Source organism: Bombina bombina, chromosome 4, assembly GCF_027579735.1.
Source record: "Bombina bombina isolate aBomBom1 chromosome 4, aBomBom1.pri, whole genome shotgun sequence".
Classification (NCBI taxonomy): Eukaryota; Metazoa; Chordata; class Amphibia; order Anura; family Bombinatoridae; genus Bombina; species Bombina bombina.
In genome coordinates this window covers 89967543-89980479 of record NC_069502.1, presented here as the reverse complement: position 1 = coordinate 89980479, position 12937 = coordinate 89967543, and the positions used below count along the sequence as shown (strand labels likewise).

Sequence of the window (12937 nt, the reverse complement as noted above, 5' to 3'; positions counted from 1 at the left end):
TTCGGACACAAAGAAGGCACGACTATCTCCTGGTTAATATTTTTGTTAGAAACAACTTTCGGAAGAAAACCAGGTTTAGTACGCAAAACCACCTTATCTGCATGGAACACCAGATAAGGAGGAGAACACTGCAGAGCAGATAACTCAAACTCTTCTAGCAGAAGAAATTGCAACCAAAAACAACTTTCCAAGATAATAACTTGATATCAACGGAATGTAGGGGTTCAAACGGAACCCCCTGAAGAACTGAAAGAACTAAATTGAGACTCCAAGGAGGAGTCAAAGGTTTGTAAACAGGCTTGATTCTAACCAGAGCCTGAACAAAAGCTTGAACATCTGGCACAGCCGCCAGCTTTTTGTGAAGTAAAACAGATAAAGCAGAAATCTGTCCCTTCAAAGAACTTGCAGATAATCCTTTCTCCAAACCTTCTTGAAGAAAGGATAGAATCTTAGGAATTTTTATCTTGTTCCATGGGAATCCTTTAGATTCACACCAACAGATATATTTTTTCCATATTTTATGGTAGATTTTTCTAGTTACAGGCTTTCTAGCCTGAACAAGAGTATCAATGACAGAATCTGAGAACCCTCGCTTTGATCAAATCAAGCGTTCAATCTCCAAGCAGTCAGTTGGAGTGAGGCCAGATTCGGATGTTCGAACGGACCTTGAACAAGAAGGTCCTGTCTCAAAGGTAGCTTCCATGGTGGAGCCGATGACATATTCACCAGATCTGCATACCAAGTCCTGCGTGGCCACGCAGGAGCTATCAAGATCACCGATACCCTCTCCTGTTTGATCCTGGCTACCAGCCTGGGAATGAGAGGAAACGGTGGGAACACATAAGCTAGGTTGAAGGTCCAAGGTGCTACTAGTGCATCCACTAGAGTCGCCTTGGGATCCCTGGATCTGGACCCGTAGCAAGGAACCTTGAAGTTCTGACGAGACGCCATCAGATCCATGTCTGGAATGCCCCACAATTGAATTATTTGGGCAAAGATTTCCGGATGGAGTTCCCACTCCCCCGGATGAAATGTCTGACGACTCAGAAAATCCGCTTCCCAATTTTCCACTCCTGGGATGTGGATTGCAGACAAGTGGCAGGAGTGAGTCTCCGCCCATTGAATTATTTTGGTCACTTCTTCCATCGCCAGGGAACTCCTTGTTCCCCCCTGATGGTTGATATACGCAACAGTCGTCATGTTGTCTGATTGAAACCGTATGAATTTGGCCTTTGCTAGCTGAGGCCAAGCCTTGAGAGCATTGAATATCGCTCTCAGTTCCAGAATATTTATCGGGAGAAGAGATTCTTCCCGAGACCAAAGACCCTGAGCTTTCAGGGATTCCCAGACCGCGCCCCAGCCCACCAGACTGGCGTCGGTCGTGACAATGACCCACTCTGGTCTGCGGAAGCTCATCCCTTGTGACAGGTGCGGAAAAGTATGAAGGAATTGTTCAAAATTCACCAAAATTTCACCACAGTGTCTTAAAGCCTTAAAAGTATTGCACGCCAAATTTGAAAGCTTTAACTCTTAAAATAACGGAACCGGAGCCGTTTTTATATTTAACCCCTATACAGTCCCTGGTATCTGCTTTGCTGAGACCCAACCAAGCCCAGAGGGGAATACTATACCAAATGACGCCTTCAGTAAGCTTTTTCTGTGTATCTGAGCTCCTCACACATGCATCTGCATGCCTTGCTTCCCAAAACAACTGCGCATTAGTGGCGCGAAAATGAGGCTCTGCCTATGATTAGCGAAGGCCCCCAGTGAAAAAGGGTGTCCAATACAGTGCCTGCCGTTTTTCTAACATAATTCCCAAGAATAAAATAACTCCTCAAAGCTATAAACTATTAAAAATGCTTATAAATTAATCGTTTTAGCCCAGAAAAATGTCTACCAGTCTTTAAAGCCCTTGTGAAGCCCTTTATTCTTATTAATAAAAATGGCTTACCGGATCCCATAGGGAAAATGACAGCTTCCAGCATTACCAAGTCTTGTTAGAAATGTGTCATACCCTCAAGCAGCCAAAGTCTGCTCACTATTTCCCCCAACTGAAGTTAATTCCTCTCAACAGTCCTGTGTGGAAACAGCCATCGATTTTAGTAACGGTTGCTAAAATCATTTTCCTCTTACAAACAGAAATCTTCATCTTTTTTTCTGTTTCAGAGTAAATAGTACATACCAGCACTATTTTAAAATAACAAACTCTTGATAGAAGAATAAAAACTACATTTAAACACCAAAAAACTCTGAGCCATCTCCGTGGAGATGTTGCCTGTGCAACGGCAAAGAGAATGACTGGGGAAGGCGGAGCCTAGGAGGGATCATGTGACCAGCTTTGCTGGGCTCTTTGCCATTTCCTGTTGGGGAGGAGAATATCCCACAAGTAAGGATGACGCCGTGGACCGGACACACCTATGTTGGAGAAATAAATATATTAAAAACGGATTTACATTTGGTATAAGTGAAAACTAAAACAACTTACTACTGTCTTGAGATGCTCAAACTCCTGCTCAGGAAGGAAAGATTGCCAGCCATCTTCTGTCACTTCAAACATAGGGCGATAGAAGAAGGGGTACATTAAGGTGATAGAATCCAGAGTTGACAAGGCCTGGGGTTGCCGAAAATAAACAGAAGAAAAATCTAATTGATGAGAAGGAAAATCACTTTATATACATCTTACTTGTGCAGATCATAAAAAAGTTGTAACATATTTTAGGAGAATAAGTGTAAAGAAAAAAAAAGAAAATCAATTAACACATAGAATGCAATATTTTTAAACCTACAATTTAAAAGCGGTAAAATATACCCAAGGTTTCTGCATGAATGATCACTAACCGAGTTTGTTTCTCTGCATGCCAAGGAAAATAAATAAGAGTGGGCTTCAAGGGACAGTCCAGCCAAAATTGGAATCCACATGGATGCATTGCAGTTTTGAATAGAAGCATTTTTGTAACATACATTTATTAACAAAATGCTTCAAATAAAAGCTATAGTGGTTTCAAAAGTGTATTTACGTATGCACCGTGCACCTGCATTTTAAACACAGCACTTGCTCAGACAGACTAAGGTGCTTGTATCATCTGGTAATGACTCAATTTGTTGATTACTGACATGATACAAGCCCCACTGGTGCTCTGAGCAGCTGCAGTATTTAATATGCTGATGAACTAAAAATACCAAGATATCCTTCACATGCAGAGAAATTTTTTAAAACTAAAAAAACTGTGATAACGAAGCATTTTTGCCAATACATGTATATTGCAAATATGTTTTAATTCAAAGATGTTATTAATCAATGTACATTTAAATTTTGACTGGAATTCCCCTTTAAAAAGGGAACATTATACCAAGAATATGTTATTCTATAGCAAAACAAAAGAAACTTTAAATTGATCTGTCTTTATCAACGTTCTCTAGACTAAGCGCACAAATGTAGGAAATCACAGCTAAAAATTACATATGCATTTCAATTTCTGAAATATGCCTGTAGCAGCAAAAAAAAAAAAAAAAAAGCTCTAATACACAAGACACAGTTTGTGACGGCTTAAAATGAAGGTACAGTTACCTTGTTGTCCATCGAGTACAGGTAGCCCTCAGTTTACGCCAGGGTTAGGTTCCAGAAGGAATGGTTGTAAATCGAAACCGTTGTAAATTGAAACCAAGTTTATAATGTAAGTCAATGGGAAGTGAGGGAGATAGGTTCCAGGCCCCTCTCAAAATTATCATAAGTAACACCTAATACATTATTTTTAAAGCTTTGAAATGAAGACTTTAAATGCTAAACAGCATTATACACCTAATAAAATAATCACACAACACAGAATATTTAATTAAACTAAGTTAAATGAACAAAAACATTTGCTAAACAGCATTATAAACCTAATAAAATAATCCCACAACACAGACTTCACTTGCATTTTTCTGGATCAGCCAGCTGGATTGCTGCTAAAATCCAGCCCGCTTCTATAGGTACAAGTGAGTGCCTTCAATAAAATGTGAGTACTTTGTGTAGAGTGGGCTATTAGTGCTAACTGTACCACCATTTATCTGCACCATTGGCGCCTCTATCCCGCTTACACTTTTTAGATTTCCTCCTATTGGATGCTGATAAAGAGCTGCTTCCTTGTTCAGCCAGCTGGATTGCTGTTAAAACCCAGCCTGTGTCTACCGGCACAACTGAGTGCCTCCTCTTATTGTGAGTACCTAGTGTTCACATACGTTTGGTAAATTAAAAACCCCCATTGATCTGCACCATTGGCGCCTCTTTCTTGTTGCTTTTTCTTATAAAATAAAATGAAGAAAATAACAGACCTAATACTTTCCTAGCTTATAAGTCTGCCCCCAGGGAGATAGATGGGCAAGAGAAAATGGTCACTCCCGCTGTGGAAGCCTCCCTTGTAGAATGAACAACCTTATAGTTAAAAAATTAGATTCTTATACCTATTTTCCAGAGATCAAGTTGCCTGACCACACCCTCCTGGGCGGGCTAAGAAACCCCCCTGTCTTTATGACCTTCAATAAACTAAGTTTTTGCCTGAAATTATAGAACCCATTATAATTTTTGCTAGGTACATCTATTTTCAGATATACTGACATGCAATCTCTTCCTTACATTGTGAGCAACGGTTTGATACCAGATATGACAGGGTTGTCATACTTCCCTTAATTTAATGTCATAACAGTTTAAAAGACATATATACATTATACCCATGTCCCTTTATTGACCTTATCAGTTTCTGTGACTGAGGCCCTGTTTTCTATCATGCCCTCTGCTGACAGTCTGAGCCATAAAGCTCTATCCTGTGTATACAACAAAGCATTTATGAGGCTCCTGGCACTTCAAAGAAACACAAACAAGCACAGGACACAATTCTTCTTGAAAAGCAAATAGCTGTTTTTAGTTCACAAACTAAACAGAATTAACCCCTTAGCAGCTAAATCCTGAGGTATTCGTGACACTTCCCGTATCACTTTTAAACATAGATTCCCTAATTAGAGTGCAGCGTAACTCAAGGCAGCTGTAATGCATACAAAGGATTGGCACAGCAAGAGAATTACCCAGAATTCTCTACTCCAGTGATTCAGTCGTTTTTCGTGCTCTTTTCATAAAAATATTCAAATGACAGAGTTATCGAAAAGTTGTTCAGTTAATTCAAATATACTATACACTAACCTGCTGAAACTGCATAATTGATAACAAGCCTTTTCTTATAAATGCTTTCATTGCTAAAGTCATGTGATACAATGTCAGGGCCACCTTATCATGCCTAACAGGGACACAAGAATATGAGAGGAATGGCCACCACACACACATTTGTTCCATTATGTTTAAAGTTAAATAATGCAGTTATGTAAAAAGCCGACTGCAAATTACTACATAAACATGCCAAAAATATTTTAAACTCAAAATCTCCTCGGTTCTGCTTTCTACTGTAAAGGTACTTTAAGAAGCCAATCATGATGCTAGTCCCACGACTTGCACGGAAGAGTGCATCTGGCATGTGCAGGCACAGTCACTTCCCTCCTCAGTTTAAGGAAGCTTACAAATAAAATATTATGAGATTATGGTGAAATACCACAAGAACACAATAAAGCACAGCGTGAACACTGATTAGCTATTGTTTTTGGGGGGTTTTCACCATTTAGATGACAAAAAAAAAAAAATAGTAGCTAAAAATAACGAGCACTCTAGTGAGCTGAATACTAAAATTATATATATATATATATATATATATATATATATATATATATATATATATATATACATATACACACACACACACACAGGTAGCCCTCAGTTTACGCCGGGGTTAGGTTCCAGAAGGAATGGTTGTAAATCGAAACCGTTGTAAATTGAAACCCAGTTTATAATGTAAGTCAATTGGAAGTGAGGGAGATAGGTTCAAGGCCCCTCTCAAAATTGTCATAAGTAACACCTAATACATTATTTTTAAAGCTTTGAAATGAAGACTTCAAATGCTAAACAGCATTATAAACCTAATAAAATAATCACACAACACAGAATATATAATTAAACTAAGTTAAATGAACAAAAACATTTGCTAAACAGCATTATACACCTAATAAAATAATCACACAACACAGACTTCACTTGCATTTTTCTGCAAACAGTTTTTTTCTATGCATTCCAATCTGGACTGATTTATAGACAGGAAGATCTTGATCCTTTGAAATCTGCTCAATAGCTCAGGTCTGGTTAAACTGATTAATTTCAGCTTGCTTGGCTGCAACACAACGGACAGCTCCATCTACTGGCTATTTTAATAAATGCACTGCTTCTCAATGCTTTTCAATAGCAGTCACATGACTGGAAAAAAAGGTTGTTATTCTGAAACGGTGTAAATTGAACCGTTGTTAAACGAGGGCCACATGTATGTATGTATGTATGTATGTATGTATGTATGTATGTATGTATGTATGTATGTATGTATGTATGTATGTATGTATGTATGTATATGTATGTATATATATATATATATATATATTATATATATATAAAAACAACAAGCTTGCACTCACTGGTCTTTTTTTGTGAAATATTTTACTTGAAAAACTGTGACGTTTCGAGGACAAAGTATCCCCTTCTTCAGACAATGTGTGTAACAAACAATAGTGACTTTATACACTGTGTCAAACAAACCCCTCCCCTCAATTAGAACAAAAAAACCGCCAAATCTGGTAACTATGGTGACCTATGAGTCACAATGTAAACAACCAAGTGCTATCCATTACTAAAAAATATATATGAGAGCCATCCCGGCTCTAACATAGTTAGTGACAGCCCAAGTGCAGGATAAAAGAACTGTGGAGAAATGGAAACAATGGAAACAAACGTGGAATACAGGCAGAGCACAGAAAAAGCGGAGTAACAGTGTACATTTAATCTTTCATATCACCGCTTATTCGTCAATAACACATCAGAAGACATTGTTCACCCGTAGATAAATGTGCTGTGTTATATCACTGTAACACACTGTCTGTTGTCCTCTGGCTACATCCTCTACACAGTTTCTACGAATCCCACGGCTGTACTACCTGCATGATTGGTATCTATTTTTGACACAATCTTCAGTGCTCCTTTTGGTTATGGTATTTGTGGTTGTTGCCTCACGGGCGACTTTTTTGAATGTTGGTACTAATTGCTGACCGTGAATGTATGTCTATGATGTGATAAGTCCCAATATTCACTGTCTTAGCTATATTTGCTCTGTAGTTTCAGGTTAAGATTTAGTACTAGGTATTGGCAGTTTATAGTTTGATGCTGTGGTTTATTGCATTGCCTTTGTTCGGACTGCCAATAAGTCCTATTACACTTTAGCGTTGCAGTACCTGTGTGTGGCCCGATGTGAATGGTTACTACGGCAACAGTAAACAACTCCGGTGATTGGCCGATGGCCCCCCACGTGAGAGTCCTGTGTAGTTCCGGGTCCTCTTCCCGGTGTTGTGTATTGATGCGGTAGTGAGCGGCTGCAGTGTTTAGGTATGTGTCTCCCCTAGGTGAGTTTGAATCTTTCAGATCGGTGCTCTGACTTTGCTTACCTGTGGTGTACAATGTCTTCTGATGTGTTATTGACGAATAAGCGGTGATATGAAAGATTAAATGTACACTGTTACTCCGCTTTTTCTGTGCTCTGCCTGTATTCCACGTTTGTTTCCATTGTTTCCATTTATCCACAGTTCTTTTATCCTGCACTTGGGCTGTCACTAACTATGTTAGAGCCAGGATGGCTCTCATATATATTTTTTAGTAATGGATAGTTACCAGATTTGGCGGTTTTTTTGTTCTAATTGAGGGGAGGGGTTTGTTTGACACAGTGTATAAAGTCACTATTGTTTGTTACACACATTGTCTGAAGAAGGGGATACTTTGTCCTCGAAAACGTCACAGTTTTTCAAGTAAAATATTTCACACAAAAAAGACCAGTGAGTGCAAGCTTGTTGTTTTTCTATACTTATTCTCACTAGCACCCTGGCAGTCGTTGGAAAGTGAGAGTGCACATCTCTGCTACTTATATATATATTTATTTTTTTCCATCTTTACATATAGATGTTAATGTGATATTTTCTAGACAGCAGACGGCTTTTTACAGATATGCTGCAACACTTTCAACTGATTTAGCATATGGGTAGCATGCCCCTTTAAAAGACACTACTTCAATTACTTCTATGGGAAGCAGAATATAAGACTTCCTTTCAGAGAGCCTTGTCATGAAGAGGTGTCCCAGTTCAGTGCAAAAAGCTATTGGAATGCATTTTGTGCACAGAGGTGGATTTCAACTCCTTTGTAAGTTCTCCTGGACAGCAGATCCTAAAGAATATGGTATATTATGGCCTTTGACCATATCTATGGGTTCATGGCATTAATTTTTTGCATGGGGGAAAGCACCTCTAACTGTAGTTGCGTTTGTCTAATTATGCCATACTTATTTATTACTATTGTGTGGTTTATATTAATTCCTACCACTGTGGCCTTTTGTCCCATATTCTCTTAGTTGTACTAGGGCCGGGATGATTTGAAAGTACAAGTACTGTAGCTTTTATGTTACTGAATTTATTAGATGACCATGCTAGGGTCAAGGCAAATGTAGAATAATCCAAAATGTTAGACTCCAAAATTACATTTCTCAGGAGTGGCAGTCCCACAAATTTTAAGGATTTGCTCTACAGAAAAATACTAATAAGTTACCTATTCTATGACCCTTTCACCAATGTCAATTTAATTCAAACTCTCTATGACCTATAATTATCATGACTATTAAGATATTATAATACTAGTGCTCAAACAATTGGCACTATGGCCTTTGAAAATAGGCCCAATCTGGGGAAAGTTGCAGGGGGTCTTACCTCAACGGAGCTAGCAACATTCAAGCTTTCTTCCATTCCTGTTATTTCCAGATGTATTATGCGCAGGTCCTTACATTTTATACTGATGGTACCAGATGTACCTACAAACCTGAAATAAAATGGAAATAGGGAATAATGCTGTAGGTTTAAAAACAACAGACTGAATGCAACAGAAACATAAATCCACCCAATACTACCTAATCAAAGTCAAAACTAACCTAACTTTAGTATTATTCTAAGGTAAATCCATCTTATACCACCCCTACTGAAGATCATAATACAACTTTACTTCATTATAATCTAAATAAAAAAATTATACCTGATGCAATTAAACAGAAATGAATTCAAACGATAGTGCAAATTATTTATATCTTATAAATAATCAGCTGAATCCTAAAACCCAGTTTTAGCGTATATTTGCCACATATTTCTCAAAACCAAAATGCCACTGACGCATAGATCAGTTATGCACACCAACTGGATAACAGGGGATTACGGATTTGAATACAATTATTAAAGGGAAAGTCAATATTAGAATGCACTAAAATAGGATGCTTCTTTTCACTGCTATGCAAAATCTCCTTTTAAAAGTATTTTTTCCTCTTCATAAGGTGTTTACCATGCCCCCAATCTGGATGCTTTATTTTAATGATGGGTAAGCGGTCCAGCCAAAGCCAAGGTAACCATTAGTAACATTTGATTTTAGCTGGCGTGCTCTTTGAGTTGCGGCACTGCAGCTCAACCATGCTGTATGAAACAAGGGACTGTAAACAGTGAACTATCATGCAATATACATCGCAATCATAATTATCTCTCTCTAGTGAACTGTCATGCAATATACATCACAATCATAATTCACTCTCTCTCTAGTGAACCGTCATGCAGGGCCGCCATCAGGGGGTGACAGGGGTGACTCCTGTCATGGGCCCAATGGGCCAGGGGGGCCCCATGAGGCAAGAACTAAAAAAAATTTGGCAGCCACCAGTGGGTACTACAGCAGAGTGCTAATTGAGCATGGGGAATGTTATTACAAGGAGTAAAGTATTAGCATTTGAGAGGATTTCTAAGTGTGCACTAAACCACTATACACAGGGTGAGACAGACTTGGCACTTTGTTTGTACAGTGTGTGCTTGAGTCAGACGGCAAATCACTTTCATTTGCAGAGGAGGTAGGACTTACTTAGCAAGTGTTTTTATTTCTTTGTGCAATTTCAGATTGTAACTTCAGTGTGGTAGTAGTTGTATGGTGGGGCCAGGGGTCCATAAAAACTATTTTTTTTAGCAGCAGTGTATTTATGTTTATTTGACAAGGCTGTAGAAATTCTATGTTTAAAACCATGCAGAAATGTTTCCTCCTCAATAAACAAATGGTAGGTGCCCTTTTGGCAGATATGCATTTTTTTAATATATATATATATATATATATATATATATATATATATATATATATATATATATATATATATATATATATATATATATATTACATTCCAGTTTACTGCCTCTTTATGAAAAGACTTTACAGTACAGCATTTTCTAAATCCATAGGTACAGCTGACTGATGGGAACATTTGTACACTATATTTGAAGTGGTGCTCTTGGTTGGGGAAAATGGGGGAAACACAAACAAACATATGTCAACCTTTTAAAAGTACTTTTCGTCATCTAGCAATCTACCCAGATCATTAAAGTACAATTATGAATTCACTGAATTATTTTTGTTTACACATTTACAAATATGATTCTTTAAAAAGTGATCTCTTAATTTCTGCAATTGTCTGTTCCATTTTATTACATTTTGACCTTACTACTGATTATTCACATCTTTCTACAGACTTTGAGACTAATGAGACCTTTACGGAAGTCACCAATCCACCATTTAACCTTTAAATTATTGTTTAGGCAGTTCAGGGTCCTTCCTTTCAGCCATTGCATGCTGTTGTCATCATTTAGTTGGCATCTTCCTTTACAAAAAGATAATCAGAACTCCATATTTTGTTTTCTAAATCTCCTTTTTTTTTTACAAAACTGTAGTCTACCTCATTACTTTTCAGGCCAATGTAATCAAGTGCTGAGTGTCTGTTTGGGTATCTGTGTCTGAGTGTGTTTGTGTGTTTCTTTGCGTGTCTGCTAGAGTGTCTATATGTGAATCCTTATGTGTGAGTGCGTTTGTGTTTCAGTGTATGAGTGTGTCTGTTTGTTTGTATGTTACCACCTTTACAACATTTCCAAGTTTAAATAGACACTTAAGAATAAAGTGCATATACCTTTTAGTCACTTGGTCAAAAATTGCACATGTCAAAGGGGGGGGGGGCCCTGATCAGTGGTTAAGTCAGGGGCCCCACAATTTCTAGTGGCGGCCCTGCCGTCATGCAATATATATTGCAATCATATTTTTTTTTCTCTCTCTCAATAGATATATACAAACAATGTAGTTATAGGCAGTTGTGGAAAAAATGCTGTAAAGAATGCTTTGGAAAAAGAAAAAAAAAAAGTTTATAAATTACTTTGGATGTGTGTTTGGAGTCATTGTCATGCTGCAAAATAAGTTTGGGGCTAATGAGATACCTCCATTGAGGAGAACATTAATTCTGACGAAAACCCCAACTCAATTTTCAGAAATGCAGCCTGATACTTGCAAGGAACCTACACCATGCTTCATTGTTGTCTGCAGGCACTCATTTTTGTACCCCTCTCAAGGCCTCCAGTGAAATAAATGCATTCTGATACAGCCCAAATTTTAACTTGTCAGCCATCCAGAGAACTTGCTGCCATTTTTCTGCACGCCAGTTCCTGTGTTTTCGTGCAAAGTTGAATCGCTTGACCTTATTTCCATGTCAAAGGTATGGCTTTTTTGCCGCAAGTCTTTGATTAAGATCACTTCTGACCCGACTTCTCTAGACAGAAAATGGGTGTACCAGGGTCCACTAATTTCTGCCAATTCTGAGCTGATGGCATTGCTGAACATCTTCCAATTGCCAAGGGAAGTAAAGCATGATGTGTATTTAATCTGCTGCACTAAGTTTCCTTTGCTGACAACTACATCTACGGGCCAGAGGAAGAACTTTTTTCACTTTCTGCTATAAGATTTTTTTTAAGTGAAAAATTTTCTGCAGGTCACTTTGATATTAAGTTTTAATTTTAAATTTTAGTAATAAAAAATGTGCATTGCTTATAAGAATGTCTTACACTCAGGAGTCACAGTTTTGAAGACTGGGAAAGGCCAGGGTTGAAAATCCCTGACAGCCAGTCATCAATTAATGTGCTGACACTTTGCACCGCTGCTCCCTATTTGACTGTACTCTTCAAACAGCTCTGGCTGCACTGTGTTAAAAACTTACACAATGCAGCCAGATCACAGCAATGTTTGAAAAGAAAAGCCTGATGTGGCGCAACGCTGCAAAATTAGTCCCATGAAGGTTTATGCATGCGTCCTGCTCTTTCTGCAGACCTGCTGCATTTTCTCTCAAAGTCATCTCAGATCACAGCAAGTTCTGCCTTGGGATCTATGGTCCTCAAAGTTGCCTGTTTCTTTGTACTTCTTCGTAAGAACCAAAGGAGGCAGCAGCATGAATAATCACAATTGTTTATTGGCACAAAAAGCCCACAACGTTTCGGGGGTTCACCACTTAAAGGGACAGTCAACACCAGAATAATTGTTGTTTTAAAAGATAATCCCTTAATTACCAATTCCCCGGTTTTGCATAACCAACACAGTTATAATAATACGTTTTACCTCTGTAATTACCTTGTATCGAAGCCTCAGCAGACTGCCCCCTTATTTTAGTTCTTTTGACAGACTTGCATTTTAGCCCATCAGAGCTGTCTCCATGGTAAACTCACGTGCATGAGCTCAATGTTATCTATATGAAACACGTGAACTAATGCCCTCTAGTGGTGAAAAACTATCAAAATGCATTTAGATTAGAGGCTGCCTTCAAAGTCTAAGAAATTAGCATATGAACCTCCTAAGTTTAGCTTTCAACAAAGAAAACCAAAAAAACAAAGCAAAATTGGTGATAAAAGTAAATTGGAAAGTTGTTTAAAATTGCATGCCCTATTTGAAACA

At 38.2% G+C, this 12937-nt stretch overlaps 1 protein-coding gene across 1 annotated transcript in view; it reads right to left on the bottom strand.

Moving 5' to 3' along the window:
• Positions 1-12937, bottom strand: part of MTMR9 (myotubularin related protein 9) — a 200848-nt gene that overhangs the window by 173732 nt on the left and 14179 nt on the right. Inside the window, exons 2-3 of the mRNA XM_053709540.1 lie at positions 8869-8977; positions 2486-2611 (exon numbers count right to left, since the gene is read on the bottom strand). Coding sequence (XP_053565515.1) covers positions 2486-2611; positions 8869-8977 — 235 coding nt within the window. The remainder of the gene's footprint in view (positions 1-2485; positions 2612-8868; positions 8978-12937) is intronic.